The 26469-nt window shown below is 57.2% G+C and overlaps 1 protein-coding gene across 1 annotated transcript; it reads right to left on the reverse strand.

Moving 5' to 3' along the window:
* Nucleotides 1-14394: 14394 nt before the first annotated feature.
* Nucleotides 14395-26077, reverse strand: LOC142024860 (E3 ubiquitin-protein ligase TRIM39-like). Its single transcript, XM_075017148.1, has 6 exons — nucleotides 25658-26077; nucleotides 24308-24403; nucleotides 22149-22379; nucleotides 20073-20095; nucleotides 19872-19975; nucleotides 14395-15122 (listed from the first exon to the last, which is right to left on the reverse strand). The coding sequence occupies exons 1-6, from the start codon at nucleotides 26075-26077 to the stop codon at nucleotides 14524-14526; spliced, it is 1473 nt and encodes a 490-aa protein (XP_074873249.1). The 3' UTR covers nucleotides 14395-14523.
* Nucleotides 26078-26469: the final 392 nt, after the last annotated feature.

Below are 26469 nucleotides of genomic sequence, written 5' to 3' on the forward strand. Positions count from 1 at the left end.
TCTACCCACTCATCTTTCATGAATGTACAAGGTATAACATGTAAATACAAGGTGAGTGGGTAGATACTGATACAGACACACTCCCTCTCAGGGGTGTCCTCTTTTTTAGATGGTAACACTACTGACATTGATGTTATTAAATACCATACAGAGAACTCTACTAGGAAAGGCGCTGTTGCTAGCCCATGCAAATCGTGTGAAAGGCCAGAATGACGGGTGCCTGAACAGCCAAATTCTCAGCGTGAAGAGTCGAAGTTTCAAGCAGAACATCAGTCGGGGGTTTTAGTGCAGTGACAGCAGCTCTGTCTTGCTAAGGGCTCTCTGCAGTGCTGACATGGACTTCAGTAGAAACAGGATCAAGCCTGCCAGGCAATGGAATTGGGGAGCTTGATTCCAGGCAAACAATGAGTATTGGCAATAAAGTGGTCCATTTCCTCCATTCTCTCCTTAGTTCCTGGTTCTCCTTCTTCAACAGGAAGCAGTTCCTGGCTCCCTGGCCAAATTCAGCTGCCTGGCTCAGCCCCTTCCACACCAGGGCCCCAGAGCTGGAGACCCATTGCCCTCACTTACCTTTAGACCCTGAATCACCTCTGGCTGTACGGACCATGGAGCACGTTTAAGTGAGCAGGTAAATCTGTATCTTTGTGGCTACGTCTACACGTGAAGCCTACATCGAAGTAGCTTATTTCGATGTAGCAACATCGAAATAGGCTATTTCGATGAATAACGTCTACACGTCCTCCAGGGCTGGCAACGTCGATGTTCAACTTCGACGTTGCGCAGCACCACATCGAAATAGGCGCAGCGAGGGAATGTCTACACACCAAAGTAGCTCACATCGAAATAAGGGTGCCAGGCACAGCTGCAGACAGGGTCACAGGGCGGACTCAACAGCCAGCCGCTCCCTTAAAGGGCCCTTCCCAGACACAGTTGCACTAAACAACACAAGATCCACAGAGCCGACAACTGGTTGCAGACCCTGTGCCTGCAGCATGGATCCCCAGCTGCAGCAGCAGCAGCCAGAAGCCCTGGGCTAAGGGCTGCTGCCCACGGTGACCATAGAGCCCCACAGGGGCTGGAGAGAGAGCGTCTCTCAACCCCTCAGCTGATGGCCGCCATGGCGGACCCCGCTATTTCGAAGTTGCGGGACGCGCAATGACTACACGGTCCCAACTTCGATGTTGAACGTCGAAGTAGGGCGCTATCCCCATCTCCTGATGAGGATAGCGACTTCGACGTCTCACCGCCTAACGTCGAAGTTAACTTCGAAATAGCACCCGACGCGTGTAGCCGTGACGGGCGCTATTTCGAAGTTAGTGCCGCTACTTCGAAGTAGCGTGCACGTGTAGACACGGCTTGTATCACCCAGCACAGCCCGCCAAGCTCTCACATGGAACGCACAAGGAAAACCAAAGGAGGAAGACATCGGACAACTTGGAGAAGGTCTACTGAGACTGAAGGATGACTGGGGCACTCTGGGCTCAGCTAGAAGCTTTGTCCCGAGACAGAGTGAAGTGGAGGGCACTTGTAGTTGACCCAGGCTCCACGCGGAGTACAAGGGTTTAAGTCAAGTAAGTCATAGATGAGCGAGCCAGCCAGGGCCTGGGCCTGCAAACCCTTGTATATGAATCTGTGCTCTGGTACCGGGGGCTGCTGTGACTAAGGGCTGCTGGGGAATGGAGGTGGGAGACAGGGAGATGCAGTTGTGCGGGTATCCGTGTCTCCGAGCATCTGTATTAAGCAGCAATGCTGCGCCCCGTGTGGGCTGTTTGCTCCCCCTCCTGTGCCTGTGCTTCCTGTTTTGGGAGGAGCTGGGTGAGGGGAACTCACGTGATTTACAAGACTCCAGCCGGTCAGGTCCCACCTCTCCAGGGTGCTCCCTGCACCCCGTGACAGGACGCTGTGGTCTGCCGCTCCCGAGTCTCTGTGTTCAGCACCGCCCAGGGGGTAACTGAACCTCACACTTGGCCATGAAACTCCGATGGGGGGGAGGGGAGGGCTTCCTGTGGGGGCTGGGGCCAGCCCTGGGACAGTCTCCAGCTCTGCCCGCCCCAGCGCCGGAGCGGCTGCCTGCAGCTCAGCAGAGAGCCCCAAGCACAGGGCTGTGACTGGGCAGGGAAGTGACTGTGCCCCCCCGGCTCCCCCTTCCCCAGCGCTGCTCCCAGGGGTGGGGCTGTCACTCTCAGAGGGGTTTGCCCCAACCCCATCCCCCAGCTCAGTGCTGGGGCAGGGTTGTCACTCGCAGAGGGTGTAGCTCAGAGAGTAGCTCACTCACTCACGTTCCCGTTGTGTTTCTCTCTAGGGGTGCGTCTACACTAGCCAGCTACTTCGAAGCAGCCAGCACAACATCGAAATAGCACACGTCACGTCTACACGCGCCGTGTGCTATTTCGACATTGAAATCAACGTTAGGCGGTGAGATGTCGAAATCGCTATCCCCATCCGAAGATGGGAATAGCACTCTACTTCGATGTTCAACTTCAAACTAGGGCATGTGTAGACGATCCGCGTCCCGCTACTTCAAAGTAGCGGGATCCTCCATGGCGGCCATCAGCTCAGGGGTTGAGAGACGCTCTGTCCAGCCCCTGCGGGGCTCTATGGTCACTGCGTGCAGCAGCCTTTAGCCCAGGGCTTCTGGCTGCTGCTGCTGCAGCTGGAGGTCCATGCTGTGTGCACAGGGTCTGCAACTGGTTGCCAGCTCTGTGGATCTTGTGCTGTGCAGGTCAAGTGTGTCTGGGAGGGGCCCTTTAGGGGAGCGGCTTGGGGCTTTGCTGGCCCCATATTTCAACAGGGAGCGCTTGTGTGTGTGGACGCTCCACATTTCCTTCTGGGGCGGCTCCTTTCGATGTTCCCCGTCGCTACTTCCACATGGAACGTCGACGTCACCAACCCTGGAGGACATGTAGAAGATACACATTGAAGTAGCCTATTTCGATGTCCTTACTTCGAAATAGGCTACTTCAAGGTAGTGTGCTAGTGTAGACGTAGCCTAGGTCTCCCCTGCAGCAGGGAATCAGGGCCCCAGCATGCCTTCACCATGTGCTAAAATGCAGGTGCTGAGCATGCCCTTAACCTCTAGCATTTCACAGGCCCAATAAAGACATCACTAAGCTCCAGGGCAGTTTGTTTCCCCTGTTCCTTGGTTGCAATCCCTCCCCTCCTGTCCTACAATGCTTTACAATGCTGCTGCCACATTCCTTATATCCTCCCCCCAGCCGAGAATTTGACGTCCTGGCAAATCACACTTTTGATTATAACATCCACATGAATTCCCCTCTAATGGCCTGAGAAAGCTCACTATGGCTTTCACAAGTCTTTGTGCCAGATGTGTCACATCTTCCCCAACTACTCCAGGTGCCTCATAAGTTTGTCTATTTATGGGCTTTATGACTGTATCTCGCCTATTGAGCGTGGGGATAACAGGGGTTGCAGGATCCTCTTATGACGGTAGGGATAAGAGGCGTTCATTCGGGGACTCCCTTTCTACCCATATTGGCCCTTATGTCTCTTGCTCACAGACTGGGATGTCCTGGACAAAAACATCTCTGTCGGCTAATTGGGGTGTATCTGCACATGCTTGGTTCTCCTCCGAACTGTCGGTAAATGGGACAGATTCATCATCCCAGACGAGTCTTGTTGTAGAAGGGGGGTTTCCAGCCCTGGGCGTAAACACTTCTGCTCTGGGATTCAGTGCCAAAGGTGTTGCCCTTTCCCCATGTTCCCTTGATCGACTCTGGGATCTGGTTCCTCATTCTCTTCAGAGTCACTCTTGAAGGTGCTGGATAAGGGTAAATCATCTCATGTGTTGGGTAATGGATGTGCCCTTGCACTTTCTTTGCACCCCGGCCTTATGTCATAATTATGTCATAATCCATCTCTGAAGGTGCACCAACCAACTCCCCCACGGGCAGTAGGAGATTCCTATTTACGGTCTTCATTGGCCCTGATCTGCTCTCAGGTTTAATCTTGTAAACAGGTAGGTCCTTAAGTCTTTCCACCACCAGGTAGGGTGTTGCCGTCCATCTATCGGCAGTCTTCTGTTTGCCAGCAACCCCTAGATTCCGCAGGAGAACTCGGTCCCCAGGTTGGAGCTCCTGAAGGCGCACTCTTGCATCATACCGGTGTTTGTTACGATCTGTGTTCTTGCGGGCAGCTGACGTAGCCAAACGGTAGGCATCCCGCAGCTTTTCCCTTAATCGGGAAACATACTGCAGATGTGTCTCATAGCCTTCCCCATCCCCTGACACCCCAAAGCATAGGTCTATGGGTAGTCTGGGCTCTCATCCAAACATCAGCAAATACAGGGTGGCTCCAGTAGCGTCGTTCTTTGTGGCATTGTAGACATGCACCAAAAAGGCAACGTGTTGACTCCAGGACGCTTTCTGCTCCAGGCGCAATGTCCCCAGCATATCCAATAGAGTTTGGTTAAATCGTTCTGGCTGAGGGTCACCTTGTGGGTGGTAAGAGTTGTCCTGGACTTTTTTATTCCTGCCACTCTCAGCACCTCCTTTAGGAGGTGACTCTCAAAGTCTCGCCCCTGGTCAGAGTGTATCCGAGTTGGGAGTCCAAACACTGAGAAGTAGTTTTCCCACAATACCCATGCTACAGTGATGGCTCTCTGATCACGTGTGGGGTAGGCCTGAGTGTATCGGGTATAGTGATTGGTTACCACTAAGATGTTTCTGATATTCTTCCTATCCAGTTCCAGAGACCAGAAGTCAATGCACACCCCGGTCCGGCCCTCAGAGGACAATGCTGTGGAGACACAAGGCGAGAGTGGCCACCCATCAGTGCTGTTGTCTGGGACCGGGATCTCCACCTGCGCCATCCCCAGGCCATCCCCCGAGGTGGTGCCTCCCCTGACGATCCCCCCTTGGGGCTCCCGTGTGCCCGCCAGGACCTCCTCTGTGGGGCAATTGCTGGCTGCGGCCCAGCCCCCGCATCCCTCCCCGGTCGGGCAGGCTAGGGTGCTGTCCATGGGTGCAGGTGCTGTATGGCGCCGTGCTTGGGTCTGGGATGGGGCAGGGTATCGTGGGATAGGCCCTCCCACCCAGGCCACCTGATCCACCCGTCACCTACCTGGGCCTCTGGAAAACAGGTCCGAGGACACTGGCCTCAAGGGCACCTGCCTGGAGGTCCCAGAGCTGACTGTGATGAGTAATGGGCCCCCTCCTCCAAGTCGCTCCTGGCCCCTGCAGGTGTGGTTTGCCTGGAGGGTCCCGGCTGCTCCAGAGGGTCTATCTCCCGGTCAGGGTCTGGCTTGCCTGTGTCCACCTGCACCAACGGCTCTGGGACTTCCTTCAGGCCGAGGAGCTGTTGCAGCGCCCGGTAGTGTGGGCACCTCGGGCTGGCTCCAGCTCCTGATCGGCTGCGGGCATCCTTGGCCCAGCTGTAGGCCATCCGGAGCTCCTTAACTTTGGAGCGGACCTGAGCAGCCGTGACCTCGGGGTGTTCCCACTTCTGCAGCCCCAGGGACAGCTGCTCAAAGGCATCTGCATTGCGGGGCCTCCCTGTGCTGTGGAGCCGCACCTCCTCCTTTGCCCAGAGGCCGAGGAGGTCTTTTACCTCTGCCTCCATCCAGGACAGGCCCCTCCTTCTCTGGCCCTGGCTCTCCTCCGGCGACCCCTTGGGCTGGGAAGGGGGGCCTCCTGGGGCGCCCCAAAGTGCAGGGGACTCGCCACCCCGCTGATGGGCTGGGTGGCACGGCCGTCTGGCTGCTGGAGTGTGTATAGGGCTGAGCTCGTGCTTCTCGAGCCCTAGGCACACTCTCAGCCTCCTGCAGGGGGTTTCCAGAGCCTTGCGGCTTTAAGGGGCTGGCTCAGGGACCATAGAGCCCCGCTGGGGCTTGCTAGCACGTCTCCGGCGCTCCCTGGAGCCGCCGCCATGGTGGACCTGCAATTTCAAAATTGTGGGCCGCGGAGCGTCTACACATGCCCTATTTCGAAATTTTATTTCAAAAGGGGCCGCTCTTAACCCAATCCTGGATGGGAAGAGCGATTTCAAAATTTGGACCCACTTTCGCCGAAAACAATTTCGAAAGAGGCTGTTGAGCGTGTAGACGCTCCGCAGCCGCTTTCAAAACTGGGGCCACTTTCGAAATTGATTTCGAAATAGAGTGCTAGTGTAGACGCACCCCTAGCGTCTCATATCCCCTGAGCTCTGTCAGTGCAGTAGGTAGATTGTACAATTACTGTTTCCTATCAGTGATTTGGTGAGGCACAGGCTCAGCACTGCTGTTACCCTGACTCAGGGCATGTCTGTCACGTCGTAGTCCAATCACGTACTATAAAAAAGGAGACTCTACCCCCGGAGGCTCCCAGTGCTCACCACTCCCTTCTACTGCCGAATAAACTGCTGCTTATTCGTACCCTTTGCACCCTGTGCTCACCACCTGCACCCTCCTGCTGCTGTTACCCCAGCGCATCATCTCAGCAGGATCGTAATGATGGGGGAGGGGAGATCACCCTAGGAAATGGTGAGCGGAGCGGGACGTCTTGGTAAATTCTCCTCTTACTTTTAAAATGCTGTTTTCCTGTCCCACCAGACTGAGCCCGTTGTCTTGGAAAAAATGTGATCACATAAAAGGACAACCAATGTAACCACGTGGTTAGTTTCTCCCAGCTCCTTCCTCTTCTGTTACCTGGGGTTTGTCACATACCTACAGACAGTCACAGGCGGAATAGCTTGGTGGTGTGAGCATTGGCCTGCTAACCCCACTGCTATAAGCTCAGTCCTTGTGGAAGCCCTTCCAGGGTGCTAGAGCAAGTAGATTTAAATTAAAAACAAAACAAAACTGTCATGGATGGTGCTTGTTCCTGCCAAGAGGGAGGGGACTGGACCTGATGACCTCCTGAGTTCTCTTCCAGGTCTAGGAGAGGTGTATCCCCATATAACCTGCCTTGACTGCAAGTTCCTCTGCTCTATTTTAATTACACCAGAAGTTTTTCCTGGACATAATCTAAAGCAGCTATACTGCAGTTTGAACCCAGGGCCTCTAGTCCCGCCCTCTGTGTCAGGAGAAAACAACTTTTCTCCATCTTTTTTGTGGCAGCCTTTGAAGTATTTTCATATTATCGCATCTCTGCGGTCAATTGCCTCATTTCTAAACTAAATGTCGCTTCAGCCTTTGCTCAGATGGCTCCAGTCCATGTCTTTCAACACCTATGCAGCTAGCCGCTGAATACATCCCAGTTTCTCACCGGCCTTTCTAAAAATTGATGACCGGTTTTGGACACAGAACTCCACGTGAGACTTTTGTTCTTTCAATGGATTGGTGATCGGTGGTAGTGTTTTTCCACACAAAATGATCCATAGAATACAGAGAGTTAAAAAACCCCAACCTCTAGTCTGAGCACAGGAAAACTTTAATAATTGCTCAGACCTAATTGCACAACAGAGAAACCACATGCCAAAGAGATTTTGTCCATAGCCAGCCAGAATGGGGAAAATGTAATCCATGTCTCAGTCCTTATTCTGCGTCATGGAATCCGTGTGGGAGAGCTCCCCTAGAAACGTTCTGTTTGTGGCTCATGGCAATAGTTCAAAGGAGCTGAACTGTTCACAAGAGAAAACACATTGCAGGCACCTCCTGTCTGACACTGTAATTCTGTGTAACTGGTGAACTGTATAGTATGCATTCACAGGTGTATTGTTAACATTGATTCTAAGGCTTGCAATAAAATAGTAGTTAAGTGAATAGCCCTGGCGTTTCCTGGCTCCCTTCAGACCCACTAACTTGAACACACAAGAGGGACACTCCCCAATGTCCGGCTCCTCCAGCTGTCCAGATAGTGCAAACCTGAAGGTGTGAATGGACTTGGGATGACGCATTCAGTAAGGAAATGCAATCCACCTGCTTGTACAGGGTGCAATTAAGTGAGTGGAAGAAAAGACTTTTGCAGGAGAGGTGAACAGAGCACGAGGACTGCAAAATGAGTAGGGATGTGAAGTTCAGACACAGGAGAATGCCTTGCCCAGCATGGCAGAGCTGATGACATGCATGGTAGACTTACAGGAAATCCAGATGCACAGGCATCCCCTCTGGCCCGGACTGACAACTCTCGTTCCTACCTCAACAAGTTACATAGCCTACCCTCCTGGGGCCACAGAACACTGGGTTGGGGTGGGAGGGAGTCAAGGACAGCCTCACACTCAACTCTTAGTGATGTGCCTGTAATGGGACAGGGTTTCTGGGCACAGCTAGAGAGATCAGTCCAAGGTACCTTTGCTTAAAATCTGAGCTACTCACAGCCCCTGCCTGGGATTTCCTTCTTAGGAAGGCAAATCCACCCAGCCACAAAATCACCTTTGCAGGCCCCTCTGCTCAGCTAGAAGCCACACAAGCAAACCCACAGACTTCTCAGCTGCTATACCAGCCCAGGTTAAGAACCCACAACTCAACTTACGCCTGTTTCACCAAACACCACACAGATTCTACCAGATCCCAGAGGGCCCAGCCTCAGACCCTGGTCAATATATACTTGGATCTTACCCAAACAACACGCTCACCAATTCTTTAGATCTACATATCCAAAGATTTATTAGTAATAAATAAAGAACAGGGTTAGAGAGAAGAATTGTTAAAGCAAAATTTTACATATATCAATTACAGCTATTGACGCAGGCCAGCAATGTTATTTGCTAATTCTTGGAAGCCTCTGTGAGCATTCTTTGGAGGGATAGACCCCCAGTCCAGACAGGCTCAACTCGTGAGGACTGAAGAACAAAGCACCTGCCAGGGCCCATCTTATAGCTTTTCATATGCTGAGGGAAAATTACATTCTACTCCATAGCTCTTGGCTTACCACCTGACCCAGTGGGTCACTGTGCTGAGTTTCCATTTGTTGCAGTGCCGGTAGGAAAACCCCACCATCACAAAGTGAGTGTTGGCCGTCTGGGCCTGTACTCAGTCTCTTGTCCCGGCTGGGATGGAGGCCCACCTCCCACTGTGAATCTCAGCACTGAAACATTTTTCATACAGCTGCAGACCTAAAAATCTATAACTTTACATATGAGCATGATGCAAATTTATAAGCCATGTACATAAATTCAGCTCATCATTATCGTTAATTAGATACCTCATATGACGCTCCCCCGTGCCCCCGGAACAATAGTTGGCACCAAAAGATGTAATGGACACATCAAATGAATTCCAAATCCATATAAAATCCTGTCATGTCATAGTGCCCCAGAACAAAAGGCTGTTGTTCTCACACCTGTGTGATTGCTGAACAAGGGATTGTAATATGCCACTTTCTCTTCTTCAACCTACTCCCAAAGCTTTCTGAAAGCCCTTCTGATTAGTAGAGCCCCATGATGTGCTCTATTTAGTACCCTGGTGTCTGGCTGCTCATAATTAGTGGCTAGGCACTGTGCCTCAGCTACCCATCCTGGCATAAAATTTCCACCTGATTTTGACAAATATTACGAATACACAGCAGGCGGCCACAACAATGGGAATGTTGCTTTTGTTGGGCTCTAACCTAATTGATAAGCTGCTAAACTTTCCCTTTAAATGTTTAAAAGCACTTTCTACCGTCATTCTGCATTTTGCTCAGCCTGTAGTTGAACTGCTCCTTACTGCAGCTCACGCTACCTGTGTAAAGCTGCATGAGACATGGGAGCAAGGGTTTGGATGGGTCTCTAAGGATCACTGTTGGCATTTCAGCACGTCCAATGTCAATTTTCTGGCGTGGGAAGAAAGAACTATCTTGCAACTTTCTGAAGAGACTGGACTTCCTGAGAACGTGAGTGTTATGCACTTTTCCTGATCGTCTCACATTGATGTCGGTGAAACAGCCCTTGTGAATCACAAGCTCCTGCACCCTTTGTGGTTTATGTGCTCTTCGGCCAGGCAGTCAGGTGCCAAGATACAGATGTATATTCCATCTATTGCCCCACTCTAGCTAGGGAACCCAGTTGTGGCAAAGCCCTCCAATAAGTCCTACATGTCTCCCAGAGTCACTCTCCTTTGTAGCAGGGGGTATTGATTGCCTTGGCTACTTGGATTGCAGCAGCTCCCGTATACATTTCTCCACTCTAAATTGATTCCCAACTGACCCGTAGCTGTCTGGCATTGCAAGCTTACAGAGGACTACTGCCACTCACTTTCAACTGTCAGAGCAGGTCTCATTCTGGTATTGCTGCCCTTCAGCGGGGTAGCTGGGGGGAAGCAATTCACAGATTTCTATGAAAGTAGCTTTCTGCATGCAAAAGTTTTGCAGTCACTGCTGATCATCCCCTACCTGTTTAACGAGGCACTTGCACCAGTCTGTATCTGTCTCACAGCATCAGAACTGGCTTTCCATGCTGTCAAGTAGATTGAATTCCACCAGCACCTGCCAACTGCTCGTCTCAAATGCCTCACTCCTGACTCTGTTCATTGACTGCTCAGATTCTTCCTCATTCCAGCGGGTCCTGGTCAGGCTCTGGACATACCACAGCTTAAGGCACAAGATATTTACTATCACTGCCATAGGACCTTGCTGCTGAGTGAGTTCCATGTTTACCTTGCTATGGCATCTGGACAGGTAACCAAGGGCACAAAAAGATCGCTTGCCATTGCTTTTAAGCAGGGGAGAGGGAGGTGACTGGTGCACTATGAGACACTAAGGACATATACCCAGTACCACCACTGCCCTGTTTGGTCCCATTGAGCACTGGGAGCATAAACCAGAAAGCAAAGGGGCATCAGGAGCTATGGGACAGCTACCCACAGTGCATCGCTATCAAAGCCACTGCCCCACTGGGGACGCACTATACTGAGCTCTCGTGCACAGTGAGGCCAGGCACCTCCAACTTTCTAAAATCAGGTGTAAAAAGTGACCTTAATGAAATCAACCTCATCCCATGGTGTAGCCCAGTCCACAGTCAAAATGTGGAGTCTGTTCTTTATGACACTGGGCCCCTGCTCTCCCCAGACAACTACCAGCATGGCTGAACGTCTCCACGTGATCCCTGCCCTGTCATACAATAGCCATGGGATGCAGGGCTCCCTTGACAGCGCTGTGTGCACAGGCATGGGGAGGAGCGACAGAGCTGCAAGCTCTGGAGTAGCTGAGGGAGGGAGGGGTGGCAGTGGTGGGGTCGCGTAGTTGTCATCTGATGGCTGGGGACTGAATTGGGTAAACTATGTGATTGTTTGGGAGAAAATGGGGCCCAGTCTTCTGATGACAGAAATATTTCATGAGTAGGTGGGAGATTAATCCCAGTCAGTCATGGCCCAGCCCACTGCGCCATGAGCAGTCAGGTGGCACCACTCCCCCAGGCTCTGCTCTGTCCTTATGGAACCCCCTTCTCTTCTTCTGATAAAACGAACCAGCAGAAATGAAGCATTTTCAAGACGGACAAAAATTATTTGTTCGGTGATGAGCTTTTTGTGGGACAGACCCACTTCTTCCGACCAACTGACTTGTTCTCCTCAGGCGCTGGCGGTTGGAACCGGAACTGACCGGTTTTTCCCGCCCTTTTCCTCTCAGTATTCCATCCCCTCAGAGCTGTTTGCCCCCCAGGGCGCCGGGGCAGGTTCCCCTCAAGGCGTCTGTCAGAGCCGGTGACGGACGGACGGACGGACGGACGTCCCAGGGCGGCTGCCTGGCACGGCACCCCCACAGCAGCAGCATTGTCTGTCCCAAGACAGAGCCAGCACAGGCGTCACGCTGCCCAGCGCCGGTCGGATGCTGCCTGCCAAGGGAGGGGAAGGAGGAGATCGTCCCCCCACCCGCCCGTCTGTCCCCTCACGCCCCATCCGCACCCCTGCCAGCGCTGCCCAGCCGCTGCCTCCCGCAGCTCCCACCACCCAGGGACTCCTCAGTGCCCCCCGAGGGCTCCCCGCAGGCCAACGGCCGCAGGCCTTGAGCACCCGCCGCCCTGACGGACGCCACCCGGCGCTCCCCGAGGGCAGGGCTCTCCAGCCGGGGGCTGAGCGTATGGGGTGTGCAGGGCGCTGGGCTGGGGCTGGGATTCCTGCCCACTGGGACGTCCCTGTTCCCATCATCGGATGTTTTATTCCACTGACTGTTGCGCGCTAATTCTCTTCCCCTCCTCCACAGCGTAAATTAACCCTTCAGGCGCCGAATTCTGGTTGGCTCCTACGTCTGACCCCTCGTTGCTGCCAATGGGCAAGGGAGGGAACCGCCTGGGGGACCCAGCAGGGACAGACCCTGAGTCGGAGGTTTCACACTCTCCCACCTGTCCACCTCCCACTCCTGAGCCGCCTCTGAGAAGAGCTGGGCTAGGGGCAGCAAACGGGAGGGGTCCCCTGGGGCTAGGCAGTTTCAGTTCTGGGGGTTGGGGGTTTGGGGGACAGGGCAGAACCTGAGGGGGTGACAGATCTGTACCCCTTGATGTCAGGGGGACAAACGCGGCTCCCCTGACAATCTGCCCAGTCCCAGCACAGCTGGAGGGAATCTCTGTCCCTGGCAGTGATGACGCGGCACAGACTGACCCCTCCTGCCACAAAGCTCACCCCGAGGCTGGGCCAGTGCCATGGAGTTGGGGCAGGTCCAGGGAAGATCTCTTGGGCTCACCCCAGGGCCAGGGCCAGGGCCAGGGCCCAGCCACAGCTCCCCACCCCACAGCTGTGGCCACTCCCCTGGCAGCTGAGGCCTAGCCCCCTCCACTCACTCCAGGGCTAGGCCCAGGGACCCCCCACCCCAGGGCTGAGGCCATGGTTCCCCCGTGGCACATCCTCCCCACTGCCCCTCTCCTCAGCTCACCCTGGGGCTACGCCCAGCACAGCACCATGGCCCAGCCCCAGCCCCCACCACCTCCCCCTCCAGAGCTGAGGTTGGGGCTGGAACCCCCCAAGCTCACTCTGGGGCCTGGCTCAGTGCTGTGTGCTGGCCAAAGCCCCCACAGTTCCACGTCCTTGAGCTGGGGACAACAGCCCCCACACCTCAATGCTGGGGCCAATTTTCCCCCAAATGGGGCTGAGTTCAGCTTAGTCCAGGGCCAGGCCCAGCGCTGTGGCCTGTTCCCTTCCCCTGGGCTATGGAAGACACCTCCACGCAGGAGCTAAGACTGGGGCTGCAGATGCCAGCCCAGCCCAAGTGGCCTCCCCGGAGATGCTGGTGCCAGAAACCACAGCATGAACCCCCCGCCACACTCCCAACACACACGAGGAGCTCCCAGGGCAGAGCAGCATGGCCCGGACCGGCCCCCCAGCCCAGATCAGATCCACCTTTGCAGGTGTGGCTGCCCACAGTCAGCCCCTGAGACCTCCCAACCCCCAACGCACACATTGAACCTTCTGCCGTCCCCCCCTCCACTCACCCTCCCCTACCCTCCACCCCTGGCCTTAGCCCCACACACCAAACCCAGCTGTGAGGTCGCCACTCCCACCCGCATCCTCCCCCGACCAAACCCTGTGCCAACATTGCAAGCAAACAAGAGTGAGGAGCACAGAGACACTCGGTGGATCACTCTCAGGTGTTTAGTGCTACGAACTCTTTCTCATTTCCCAAACACGCCCGCAGTGACACAGAGCAGCGGCGTTTTCTGAGACAGGACGCGACTCCCACGAGCGATGCCGGGAAATTGTTCCTGGGGATTGGAGTGAAGAACCCACGAGGATAACCCCATTTCTCAGACACGCTGGGCGGGTGTGTGTAAAACCCGGTGAAATGGGAATGAGACGAGCGCTGGGGATGCACCTGGCGCTGCTGGAGTAGAACAATTGCTCAGTTTTGTTCCTCGGACGTCACACGGAGATGTCGCAGGGCAGGAACTGGGACAGGTGCGACTCCCCCGCCCGGCGCCGTCTGCTGCCCCTGGGCTGGGAGCTGGGCAAGTCTGAGGGCAGCAAACTGCCCTGGGCAGCACCAGGCACTTTGTGCGTGTCAGTATTTCCCACCCGCCTCGCCCGGCGCTGGGGCCCTTTGTCACCGCGCACGGGAGGGGCAAACCCACGGGAGGAGCCAGTGGGTTCTGCGCGGCCCGGCTGGGCCCCGCTCACACGCCCTGGGGCTGGGCTCGTATCCCCACACCCGGCTGGCCCAGCTGCTGAGCCCCTTCCCCAGCCCCCCCAGCTGAGGCTGCAGCGCAGAGCGGCTGCACGAACAGCAGGGCCCCGGCGCTCTCCCCTGCCCAGCGCTGCCCCTGGGGCCACTGCTGCCCCTCCGCGGGCAGAGACTCCCCAGGGCAGGAAATGTGCCAAGTGCCCAGACCCCCCACTGGGCCTCTCCCCTCACTGGGCTCCTCTCCCACCACCTCTTATCTCAGAGGCTCTTCCTCCTGGGGCCTCTCCCCTCCCCACATCACACCCACCCCACAGTTCTCCCCTGGGGATCTCGGCTCCTCCTTTCCCGCACTGCAGCCCCCTCCTCCCCCCACCCTCAGCATCAACCCGACCCTGCCCCCACCCGACCCACACTGCCCTGCCCCCACAGCCTGCAGCTGCTCCCCCAGCCCCTTCGCTGCCCTCCCCCTCCCAGCTCACAGGCCTGGGCACTGACGGGGGAGAGGGTGGGGGGCAGGCGGGCGATGCCCCTTAGACATACCCAAGGGAGCAGGGCTGGGGGCTGGTCAGTGCTGGGAGGGGTCAGTCTGTGCCGCGGGGTCACTGCCAGGGACAGAGATTCCCTGCGGCTGCGCTGGGAGGGGGCAGATTGTCAGGGGAGCCGCGTTTGTCCCCCCAGGGTTGACACCAGGACAGAAGAAAGGGCGGAGGGGCCCGGAGAAGGTGTGGGTGAAAGTGAAGAGATGGGACCTGTCGGTCACATTGTAAAATGAGACCTCGCCCGCCTCGTAGTCCAGGAAAATCCCCACCCGGCTGGGCCTGGCGCTCACAGGGAGGGGGGTCGGGCGGGAGGTGCAGGCCTTGTATCCCCCGTCCCTCAGCCACACGGCCCAGTATCCATCCTCAGGGGTGAGTTTGCTCTCCCCGTTCCTGCTCACAGATTCCCTGCACACCCCCAGGTCCCACCCAGTCTTGTCTCCCACCTCCACCTCCCAGTAACTCCTCCCGCCCGCGAGCCGCTCCGCGCCCAGCACATTGATATAGTTCTCAAATCTCCCAGGGTTGTGGGGCAGATCCTGGCGTCTGGCTCCAAATCTCACGTGTTTCCGATCCTCAGACAGGGCGAGGTTGGGATGAGCCGTGTTTGGATCCAGAGTCACGTCCACTGGGGAGAGTCACAGAGTCAGTGCGGGGGCAGGGCTGGTCCCTGGGCTCAGAGGGAAATGAACCTGCGCCCCAGTGATCACTCTGGGGGTGTTGTCTGAGGGGGGCTCAGGGCCCCTCTGCCTGTGAGGAGACACTGACAGGGAAGGGCAGGGGGAGCAGGGGAGGGGCAGGTGATGCGTGAAGGGGGAGGGGGATGGGTGACATGATGGCAATGGGGGGCTGAGGACCAGACCCCTAAGCCCTGACATGGATGACGGGAGGTACCGGGGGCTGCAGAGGGTGAGGGACGGGGCAGGCACCACAGTGGGGCAGGAAGGGTGGGGCTGAGGGGTGTGAGGTGATGGGGAGCTCCCATGGGGCAGGGGACCAAGGGGGGGGACAGGTGATGGGTGGGTGGCTGGGGGGTGGGGCAGGTGCCAGTGCCACGGGGGGCAGAGAATGGGCAGCCCCAGGGCACAGAGTGAGGCAGGCGCCCAGGGCCCGAGGGACTGGCCGGGGCAGGGCAGCCCCGGTGGGGGGGAGGAGGGAAGGAGGAGGCGGGAGCCAGGTGCTGCAGGGGGGAGGGGAGGAGCAGGGGCTGGGGGCAGAACGGGGCGATGGGAGGGGCAGCGCTTGGGTGATTAAGGGGCAGGAGGAGGGGCAGTTCCAAGCCCAGACAGGAGTGAGGGGCTGGGCTGGGGCCAATAACGGGAGCTGAGGGGATTAGGTGGCCCAGGGCCCAAGGGGAGGGCAGGAGCCGGGCTGGACTCTGGGGCACAGAGCAGGAGGGGGAGGGGCAACACCCAAGCACACGGTGGGTGACCAGGGGCAGGAGGAGGAGGAGGCACCAGGGGGAGGGGGCAGGGGGGAGGGGGCAGGGGAAGGAGACAAAGGGGATGAGAAGTGGGGAAGGTACCATGGGGTGGGGGAGGGGGAGGAGTGAGGCAGATCTCAGGAGACACCAGGGCAGTGAGGGGAGGGGCAGTTATTGAGGGGAGAGAGGCACGAGGGGAGGGTGCCAGGAAGGGGGAGGGGAGGGGCAATAAGCAGGAGGGATGGGGATGGGTGGGGCAAAGGGGCAGCTGCAAGGAGGGCAGAGGGGGAGGGGCAGCACCAGGGGGCCGAGGGGGACAGAGAACAGGGGAGCGGGGGGGCAGGAAGTGGGTTGAGGGGAAGGACAGGCCCTAGGCAGCCAGACAGGTGAGGGGATGTGGGCACCAGGGGGCAGAGGAGCAGTGAACAGAGGGGCTGGCACCAGGGGACCAGAGGGGGAGGGGTGCAGGTGTCAGGGAGGTGGGAGGGGAGGGGAGGGGAACAGGACAGAAGCGGGGGTGAGGGGAGTGAGAGGCAGCAGTGGTGGGGGGAAGAGGGGAGGGGCTTATGCTTCGGGGAGATGAGGGGCCAGGGCAGGAGGAGGAAGGGGAACAGGACGGCACCGCGGGCAGGGTGGGGGAGGGGACATGTGGTCTTTCTGGGGGGAGGGGAAGGGAAGGGGCAGTTCTGGGCGTTGGGGGCAAGAGAGGCACAAGGGTGGTGGTGAAAGTCGGGGGCAGAGGGGGCAGCAGATGGGTGGCAGCAATGGGACGGGGAGGGGCAGGTGCCCGGAACAGAAGAGGGGGCAGAGGGGAGAGGCAATGGGGGCAAGAGGCCAGAGGGGAGAGAAGGGAAGGGAGGGGCAGGTTCCCACAGGGATTTCCATAGATCCCCCCCACCTCCGAGAAGATCCCCCCCCCGCCCAGTCCGAGGCAGCGCTGCCTGGTCAGTGGCGGGCTAGAAACATGAATGGAAATTGGCTGGGTCGGAGCCTGTCACAGAGCAGCAGAAAACCCTTGTGCCGGGGACGCAGACAGGGCAGACGTGGGACCCAGAGGGGCTCTCACCCGGCTGGTGTCTGTGCCAGTGTCGGGCGGTTGGGTCGGTGCATGGGCCGACCTGCCCCTGGCAGACGATGGGGGTGAGCAGGGGGGAGGGAGCTCTCCCCTCACCGCTCCTGAGGAGCCCGGCCTGGGGGAGGCGCCAGGCCCAGACTGTCCATCCAGGAACCCTCCTGCCCTGCTGGGACCCAGCAGACGGAGCTGTGCTGCCAGGGAGCCAGTCTGGCTGGTGCTGGGTCACACATCACTGCGGTACTGCTGGGGTCAGGAAATGTCGTTTCCTTGCGGTGTGGGTAAAGGGCAGCAGAGCTGTACTGAGCCGGCCTGAGCGAGGGGACCTCTCAGCGCTAATCTGTGCTGGGGCCGGCCAGGCTGAGCCCCGGCGTCTCTGGGCCTGGCCCTGCAGTGAGGAAAGTAACAGACTTGCTGGATCCTCAGAACCTCTACCACTGCAAAGGGAGCCCTGGTCGCCCCACTGAGCTGCACCCCCGCAGCAGGAGGGGTGGGTGCCTAGTGAAGAGAGAGATGGGGGGAGGGTGTTTTGCTGATGCTCACAGGCACTGTCTGACCTGCCCCTCACTTACTCAGAAGTAAAGAGACTTTGAAGTTGCCCAGGCACTTTGAAGTACCAGTGGGTTAGTGGGTTAGTTTAACACTTCATAAGGACATAAGAACGGCCATACTGGGTCAGACCAAAGGTCCATCCAGCCCAGCATCCCATCTGCCGACAGTGGCCAATGCCAGGTGCCCCAGAGAAGGAGAACAGAAGACAATGATCAAGTGATTTATGTCCTGCCATCCATCTCCTGCCCTTGTTCTGAAGGCCAGGGCACCATACTTTATCCCTGGCTAATAGCCATTTATGGACCTAACCTGCAAAAATTTATCAAGCTCTTTTTTAAACCCTAATAGAGTCCTGGCCTTCACAGCCTCCTCGGGCAGGGAGTTCCACAGGTTGACTTCCACACTGTTGACTTCGAAGTTGCCACGGGGAGAATTAGCTTAATGAAGTGCTGCATATGCACTGCTGCACTTCATTAATAATCTCATGACAACCTACTTACCACGCTACCTTCGAAGTAGGGAGCTAGTGGAGACACAGCCCAAGAGTAGTTATTAACAGGTCACAGTCATGCGGGAAGGGCATAACAAGTGGGGTCCTGCAAGGGTCAGTTTTAGGGCCAGGGCTGTTCAATATATTCATCAACTATTTCAGTTTTGGCATAGAGAGTGCGCTTGCTAAGTCTGTAGATCACACCAAGCTGGGAGGGCTGGAAACAGCTTTGGAGGACAGGGACAGAGTTCCAAATGAGCTCAACAAACCAGAGAAACGGTCTGACGAAAATAGGATGACGCTGAATAAGGACAAATGCAAAGTGCTCCACTTAGTGAGGAACAATCAGTTTTGCGCTTACAAACCGGGAAGAGACTCCCTAGCAAGGAGCACTGCAGAAAGGGTTCCAGGGTCAGAGTGGACCACAAGCTGAGTCAACAGTGTGAGGCTGCTGCAAAAAAAGCCAACAGGATCCTGGGATGTATTAACAGGAGAGTTGTGAGCAAGACACGAGAGTCGCTCTTCTGCTCTGCTCTGCGCTGATTAGGCTTCAGCTGGAGCACTGTGTCTGGCTCTGGGCACCATGTTTTACGAAAGAATGTGGGGAAATTCGAGATGGTCCAGAGAAGAGCAACTAAACTGATGGAAGCTCTAGAAAACGTGGCCTCTGAGAGAAGAGGAGAAGAACTGGGTTCGTTTGGTTGGAAAAGAGACGGCTGAGAGGGGACATGACAGCAGCTTTCAAGTATTTAAAAGCAGATTACAAGGAGGAGAGAGAAAAATAGGTTGGAGGAGGTTCAGGCTGGACATTAGGAAAAGCTTTTCGCCGGGTGGTTAAACACTGGAATGAATTGCCGAGGCCAGTTGCCGAATCTCCCTGGGTTGGAGGTATTTCAGAGCAGGCTGGATAACTATCCAGCAGGGATGATCTAGACGGTGCTGGGTCCCGCCGTGAGGGCAGGGGACTGGACTCGATGACCCCTCGAGGGCCCTTCCAGTTCCATTGGTCATGGGACAGCCCTGCATTTAGGTCTCAGACGGGCGTCCCACCCCCTGCTGAACTACCCTGCCCTGCCCAGCGCAGAGACTTCTGCACTCAGCTGCAGTTCCGCCGTTAGCAGGGCGCTGCTGCACTGCCCAGGGAACGGCCACTCAGCTGGGGGGAGAAGAAACCAGGTGCCAGACAGCGCGTGCAGCACTACTGACTGGCCGGCAGCAGGAGGAGCAGCCAGCCCAGCCCAGAGGCCCTACCAGGGTGTGTTGGGGGCACCGTCACCCCACCCATGTCCAGCCTCTCACCTGACCATAGGAGCAGCTGGGGGATGTGTGAGATTTGTTGTGTAACTTCCAGCTGGCTGGAGGGGCTGGCAGGGGGACTTTGGGGCTGGCTTGGTGTGCCTGACTGAGAAGGAAACCCCAGGCTGCCCTGGCTGGAAGCAGTTTGTCTGGGACTGGTTCTCTCGGCTGTGTCTGAGAAACCCCCTAAATATTACAGGCCCCACAGCGCAGCCCTCGCCCTGCGCCAGGAGAGGGGCACAGACACATCCTCCATTACCAGTCTGTGCAGCACCCAGCACACTGGGCCCAGTCTAGGCCTTGCAGCACCTGCTCAGCCAGGGAGAGATCAGGACGTCAGCATTGCGAGGCCTGGAGAGATATCTGGGCAAGTGCCAGCAGGTGGGTGTGAACAGCCGGCAAACTCCCCAGCACTCAGCGCGTCAGCCTCCGGCCCTCACACAGCTCCCAACCTGCCAGCTGGGTCCACATGTGCCCTGGGCCCCAGGCTCCCTCCAGACCCCCAGGCACCGAACAGCTGAACCTCCCAGCAGCATCCGCTCACCTGCAAACCTTCTCAGCGCTTCCGTCACGTCCAGACAAACGCGATACGTGTTTTTCAGGTCGGTCCACACGGCTTCTGGTTCCTGCAGTTTGGTACTTTCACTCCTGGGAAGAAAACATCCCGTCTTCACTCCGCTGCTCTGTGCACATCACCGCAGAGCCGCCGCCCCGCGCGTAGGAAGGAGGGACGTGGGGAACATACCTCCTCAGTGCGCTTCTCACATCCTGGCAGGGGAAAGAGACCCAGAGTTCTGAGTTAGAACCACGTGTAAAACCAGCGACTGCAGCTAGAACTCAGGCAGTAGAGCCAGTGTGCTCCCAGCTAGGAAACGAACCTCCCCTCTGGCCTTTACTGGTTTGGGGTCAAATCTCTCCTGGCCGCGTTTCCCAAACCGTGTTTCATGGAACACTGATGTTCCACGCAACGTGACTAGGTGTTCCCTGGAGAAATGTCGATTCTGGTGAGACTTTTCCTTCTCAAATGTCAACTAACTAATGACGTGTGAATCTAAAATACTGAGGTGTTTGAATAGCATTGAGATTGTTGGCACAGTAATGTTTATAACACACTCGTAACAGTGACATTGTTATGTAACGCATGCCCAAGCAGAAATGCAAAAACCCTCTTCTCATTAAAAGCCTGTCACGTGTCCTTTTTTGTTTCCAGTAGTTGATGTCAGTGTAAGAGAAATTTAAGGGCACAGATCTCCCCCGGGGCCCTGTCCCATCACCGCATGTCTCGGAATCGGGATTTGTAAAACACATCCGGCCCTCTGCTCTGGGTCGGGGTGAATAAAATACAGCCCACAGGCTGAATGTGGCCCTTCAAGCCGTCAGGTCTGGCCCACAAGAGCCTCCCTCAGGCTCCCTGCCAGCCCCGCCCCCCATCTGTGCTCAGAGCAGCTGGCTGAACACTGCCAGGCCGGAGAGGGGGGCTTCATCAAACTTCCCCAGCAAAGTATTCAGCCAATGGGAGGCGCCTGTCTGCAGGACTGGAGGCGGCAAATGACTCCTCCCCCCTCCGGAGTCACTGTGTTCAGAGTCAGCCACACAGGGCCCCTGCAACCAGTACAGGGCCATGGAAAGAAGGGGCCCTGGCTGAGGAACCAGCTGGGCTGCTGGCTGGGAGCCACCCAAGGATGCGTCTCTTGGCAGAGCCTGCCTGTGGCACCCCAGCTGCTGACAACCCTCTGCTCCCCACCCGCACCCCTACACCATGTAACCCAACCCTTACACACCTCTGTGCCCATAACCCCACACAGTTCTTACACCCGATGGGATGGAGGGGGGGTGCATGTGAGACTCAGGCTGGATGGGTGTGAGACAAGCAGAGCAGCTCCCAGCGACTAAGGATGACCCTGGGGCTGTAACCTAGGCTGGCAGGTAACACCTGTGCCCTGAACAAAGAGCAGGGAGGACCCGAGCTGGGTTTGAATCAGAGGCAGCAGTTAGACGCTGGGGGAAGAGAGAGTTGGAAGGCAGCCAGCCCGGTGATGGGGGAAGCTCCACCCCAGAGGGGCACCCCTCCAGCTCCTCTCCCCAGGACAGGTTGGAATGACTGTTTCTGACGGCTGTACTGACACCTCTGTGCTGACCAGTGCCTCTGTCGCCTAATGAACCTCCTGTTCTACCTGCTGAGTGAGAGTCACACCTGCCTGTGGATGGGGTGCAGTGCCTGGGGACCCCTGAACCCCATCACACCCCCATCTCCAGCCATCAGTCACAACCCAAACCCTCTGCACCCCTGTGCCCATAACCTCTCTCTGTCCTTACACCCGCATCTGCCGCCCCCACTCATAACCCAAACTCCTGAACACCTGACCCAGGTCGCACACCCTTCTCCACCCATGCCCCTGACCTGGGTCACACCCCTCCTTCACCTAAACTCCCTCCCAGATCCAACAACCCCTGCTGCTCCCACTCCCTTACCCCAAGCTCCCTTGTGCGCCCAGCCTACGCCCCACCCCCGGCACCTCCTCTCCATTAACAGCATGGAAGAGCGCAGCCCTCAGCCACTTACAAACTCCTGCAGTGGCCCCATTCAAAGCTATTGCCTGTCCCCGATCTGGAGTCAGAGCAAGGAGGGGCCGAGCCTGTTATCACTTCAGCTCAAGCGCTCCATCGCCCCAGCCCCGGACCTGCGCGATCAGATCCCCTCTCGCACCCCTGCGATGCTCACAACAGATGGAGCCCTCGGCCTGAGCGCCTGTTTGTCAGTGACCCGCAGGACGGGCCGAGCCGCAGCGCTGGAGGGTGGAGAATTCCGAGGCTCTCTCACCTGCAGCAGCTCAGCAGCCGGCTGCCGACACTTCTCCTCCAGCTCTGTGATGAGCCGCTGCAGAGAGGCGCTTTGCTGGGAGAGTTTGGCGACGTTTGCCTGCAGCCTCTGCAGAGCCTCCCTCTCCTCCCGCGCCAGTCGCTGCAGCAGCAGCTGCTCCTCCTCTCTCAGCAGCCTGTGCAGTTTGCTAAACTCACCCGCAATCGTCTCCCGCTTCTGCTGCGCTGTCGCCTGCAGAGAGAACAGCAGGAGGGGCGGAGAGAACACGGGAGCCAGACGCTGAGCGACGCAGGCTGCGCCGGGCAGGGACAAGCCCGGCAGTGCGGCGGAGTTAGGACGGTTACTGCTGTGGGCACGGACCAGACAGGGGCTGGCTGAGGGCAGAGTTCACGGCGTCAGTTCCACAGCGGGGTTGTCCGGGGTCTGTAAAGCCGCAGTACGTTATTGCGGGGGCAGGGGAGGGACCCAGCAGAGTGGGGAGAAATGGAGGGAAGAGGAGAGATTTACGGGGGGCTGCACAGGGGTCTGGGGGGGATCTGGGTGCCCAGCGCTGGGCGCTCCCACACTCAGGCTCGCCAGCCGGGGGGGAAGGGGTTAAACAGGGCAGTTGCTCCTGGACCCAGCATGTCACAGGGGCCTGGAGCTCCAGCCACCACAGCCGCCAAGGCAGCAATGGAGTTGGCCTGAGCTCCAGACCCCTTCCAAATGCTGTGGAGCGCAGTGGTGCGGCTCCTCACGCGGCTCTGGGACTGGGACTGAACGCCCTAAGCCCCGCCCCTTCTGCCCTTTGTCCCACCCCTTTTGTCCTTGGCCCCGCCCCTTCTGTCCTTGGCCCCGCCCCCTCAGAGGGGCAGGGTGCCAGGCCCCCCCATCTAGTCCCCAGACCACAGTGGGTGTTGGCACCGCTGCACACGCCCGGGGAGCCCCTGCAGCAGGAGGACCACATGGAGATGGACCTATCGCACAGAACGGGAAGGGACCTCGAGAGCTCATGGAGTCCAGTCCCCATCCTCACGCCAGGACCAAGCACCAGCCCAGGGTGCGGGTGATGCTCCTTCCCTGACAAACCTGCCCAGCCCTGTGATGTTCCACACTGAGGGGCAGGTGCCAACAGCCCTTTGGGTGCCAGCCTGGGGCTCTCGTGGGGGTTGGGCTCCCAGCATATTGTGCGTGCTGGCCGTGGCCTCACCCAGCCTGGCCAAGTGTCCCGTGCCCAGTGCCCAGCCAGTGTCTGCCTCACCCGGCCTGTGCTGCTGAACCAGCACAGACATTTCCCCCAGGGGGTCGTCCCCCGGCTACCGACGAGCTCAGGGCAGGTCACGGGCACAGCAGCAGGTGCCGGGACGAGGTGCCCACCCGAGGGCAGCAGAGGCTGTGAAGTGGCTGCGCTCTGCCCGGCTGTACAGGACCGGGCCTGGCTCTGCTGGCTCAGGGCGTGCCCCTGCCATGGAGGCGTGACCGTAGCACCTGCAGACACGTCCCCCCGAGCTCTGATCTGGCCGGCTCGGGTGCTGAGAGCAGCGTCGCTGCAGCAGCAGGGGCTGGACAAGCCCACCCAGGCCCCGGGGCAATGGCGGGTGCCCAGCCCCAGCTGGCTGGTGGGGCCGGGCAGACGCAGCCGTGGGGCGGATTCCCCACAGAGCTACACACCCGCCCCAGTTCCACAGGCACAAGAGCTCAGCCCCCAGCTCAGCCGCTGAGAGAGGTCGGAGCTCACCCCCGGGGGACCCCTCTGCTCAGTGCCCAGCTCCAGTGCCGGACGCGGGGGTGGGGCAGACAAGCTGCAGGGACTTTGGGTGGGGGAGGGAACAGCCCTTCTCCTCCAGGCTGCAGAGAAGCAGGGGAGCAATTTCACGAGGGTCGGACGCCTGTCGGCTGCAGGCGGAAAACAGGATCCGTGTGACAGTGAAACGCTGCAGCCGCCCCTGAGAACTCGCCCCCGGGGTAGAGCACAGGGTGAGTGTGCACCACCGCAGACGGGCCAGGAACGGGCTGTGCCCAGATCCCCCAGAGACACAGCCCGGTCCTGCCGCCAGCACGCCTGGGTCACGGGCTCAGCAACTGGAGCAGGTTCCTCGCCTCGTGCTGGAGCTGCACAGCCTCTGCCCCTGGGAACGCTGCAGGGGGAGGGCTCAGGGCAGAGGAACCCAGACACCCACCTGCCACGCTGCGGTTTTCTTCTCCTCTTCGGACGTCAGCGCCAGGGCCTGCGCCAGCTGCTTCCTGAGAGGGCCCAGGGCTCCCTGGAGCTTCTCCTGCAGGGGCATCGCGTGTGATAAACAGCCGTTAGTCTCACAGACCTATTTATTAGGTAACGAGCTTTTGTGGGTAAGAGCCACTTCTTCACATTTGGAGCAGAAATGAGACTACAGATGTCGATATCTCAGCATTTTCCAAACTACTTTGGCCATTGAACACCTTTGGGTTTGGAATATATTGAAGGAACACAGAGATGCTGGTTGGGAGGTGGGAAGGGGAGGGAGTTTCAAACCAAAAAACTGCTGAAAAGTTCATTTCAAAGAGTTAGGGTTTTTTAGATGTCTTTCAGTTTCCAAAGACCAAATAAGAAGAAGAGAAAATCCCCTCAATAAGCAGCCAATGTCCTGGTAGGACAGGAAGCAACCCTGGAATTAAGTGTAAAAATAATGCACAAACCTAAAGAAACCATCAATAGAACAGCTGAAAGAAAGTTGGTGAGTGTCCTTTTTTTGGACAAAAATGGAAAGCACAACAGTGTTCAAAAAAGGCCTGTCTTCCCTTCAAGCTTAAAAATATTTTTATGCAAAAGAAACACAAAACAAATCAGGAAAGGGAAATATTTTTTAATTTTGTGTTTTTATAAATTATTATTTTTACGAAAAAGTTCTGGACAATAAAATCAGTAACATTTGACAGGCTTTTTCATGGGACGAGTGTTCTTGCCTCTCTTTTTCAGCATGAATTGCATAATAACTCTATTATTATGAATGTGTTATTAATATAGCTAACCTATATCTCAATACTATTCAAACACCTGAGTATTTCTGAATCACACATCATTTCTAATGTCATATTTCACAGGAAAAACTCTCGCTGGCATCGACATTTTCACAGAGCGCCAATCACGTCACGTGGAACACCAGTGGTCCCCAGAACACTGATTGGCAAATGCCTCTTCTCTCAGCAGGGGGTCACACTGGCAATGCTGGGGCAAAAAAGGTCTGGGTCTTCTCCCAATGCGCCCAGGGCTCACCCCTCTGCCCACAGCCCCAGTGCTCACCCCTCTGGTAACCACCCCTCTGCCCACAGCCCCATTGCTCACCCCTCTGCCCACAGCCCCAGTGCTCACCCCTCTGGTAACCACCCCACTGCCCACAGCCCCAGTGCTCTCTCCTCAGGTAACCAGCCCCCTTTCATTCAGCTACCTATCTGGAAGCAGCCAGCTGTGAATGGCCATCATTGTGCTCAGGAGGGGAATAAACCTGGGTCCTGCTGGGATGTAATGAAGCAAAGTGTAGAGCATTTCCTACCTTGTACTCCTGGGCAGCCTCCTCGATGGGAACCACCGAGTGGGACTTGTGCTCCCGGGATTTCTCGCACACCAAGCAAATGGCTTCTCCGTCCTCCTCACAGAAGAGTTTGAGGCGTTCCTCATGTCTCTCGCACTGACCCTCCTTTGGCCCCTTCCCTGCCTTTAGCTCCAGCTCCCTGAGCTTTTCGACGATGTTGTGCAGCTGGGTGTTGGGCTTGAACTCCCCTGTCTGGAAGGGGGCTCGGCACTGGGGACAGGGCAGGCGTCTCTCTGGGCCCCTTTCCTCACAGTACCGGGTGAGGCAGGCGTGGCAGTAGTTGTGCCCACAGGCTATGGTCACTGGCTGGGTCAGGTACCCCAGGCAGATGGAGCAAATGGCATCGTTTCCTATGTCCCCTGCAGTAGATGTAGAGGCCATGGCCGTCGGGGGAGTTTCTGTCCTCCTGGCCTGTTGCTCTGCCAGTGGCGGCTTGTGCTGGCGCTGACGGAGAAGTGGAGGAAGAGGAGGAGGCAGGAGGGAAATGTGAAAGTGGAACTGAACACGGGGCAGGACAGAGGAAGGGGGAGGGACATAGAACAGGAATGGTGTGGGGAGATGACAGGGTGGGGAAGCAGAGGAAATGGAGAAGGGGGGAGAATAGGATCACATCTGAGGTCTCTCATGGTGGAAGCCAGGAAGACTAAGCCTATCCCCTGCTCCACCGGCAGCTGTGTGTGTCCAGCCACCCACACTGAGCTCAGCCCCCATCTCTGCATCTGGAGCTACTGACGTGTCAGTCTGTAAAGGGCGGAGCTGCAAAGACTCAAACT

This window comes from Carettochelys insculpta, chromosome 22 (assembly GCF_033958435.1).
Source record: "Carettochelys insculpta isolate YL-2023 chromosome 22, ASM3395843v1, whole genome shotgun sequence".
Classification (NCBI taxonomy): Eukaryota; Metazoa; Chordata; order Testudines; family Carettochelyidae; genus Carettochelys; species Carettochelys insculpta.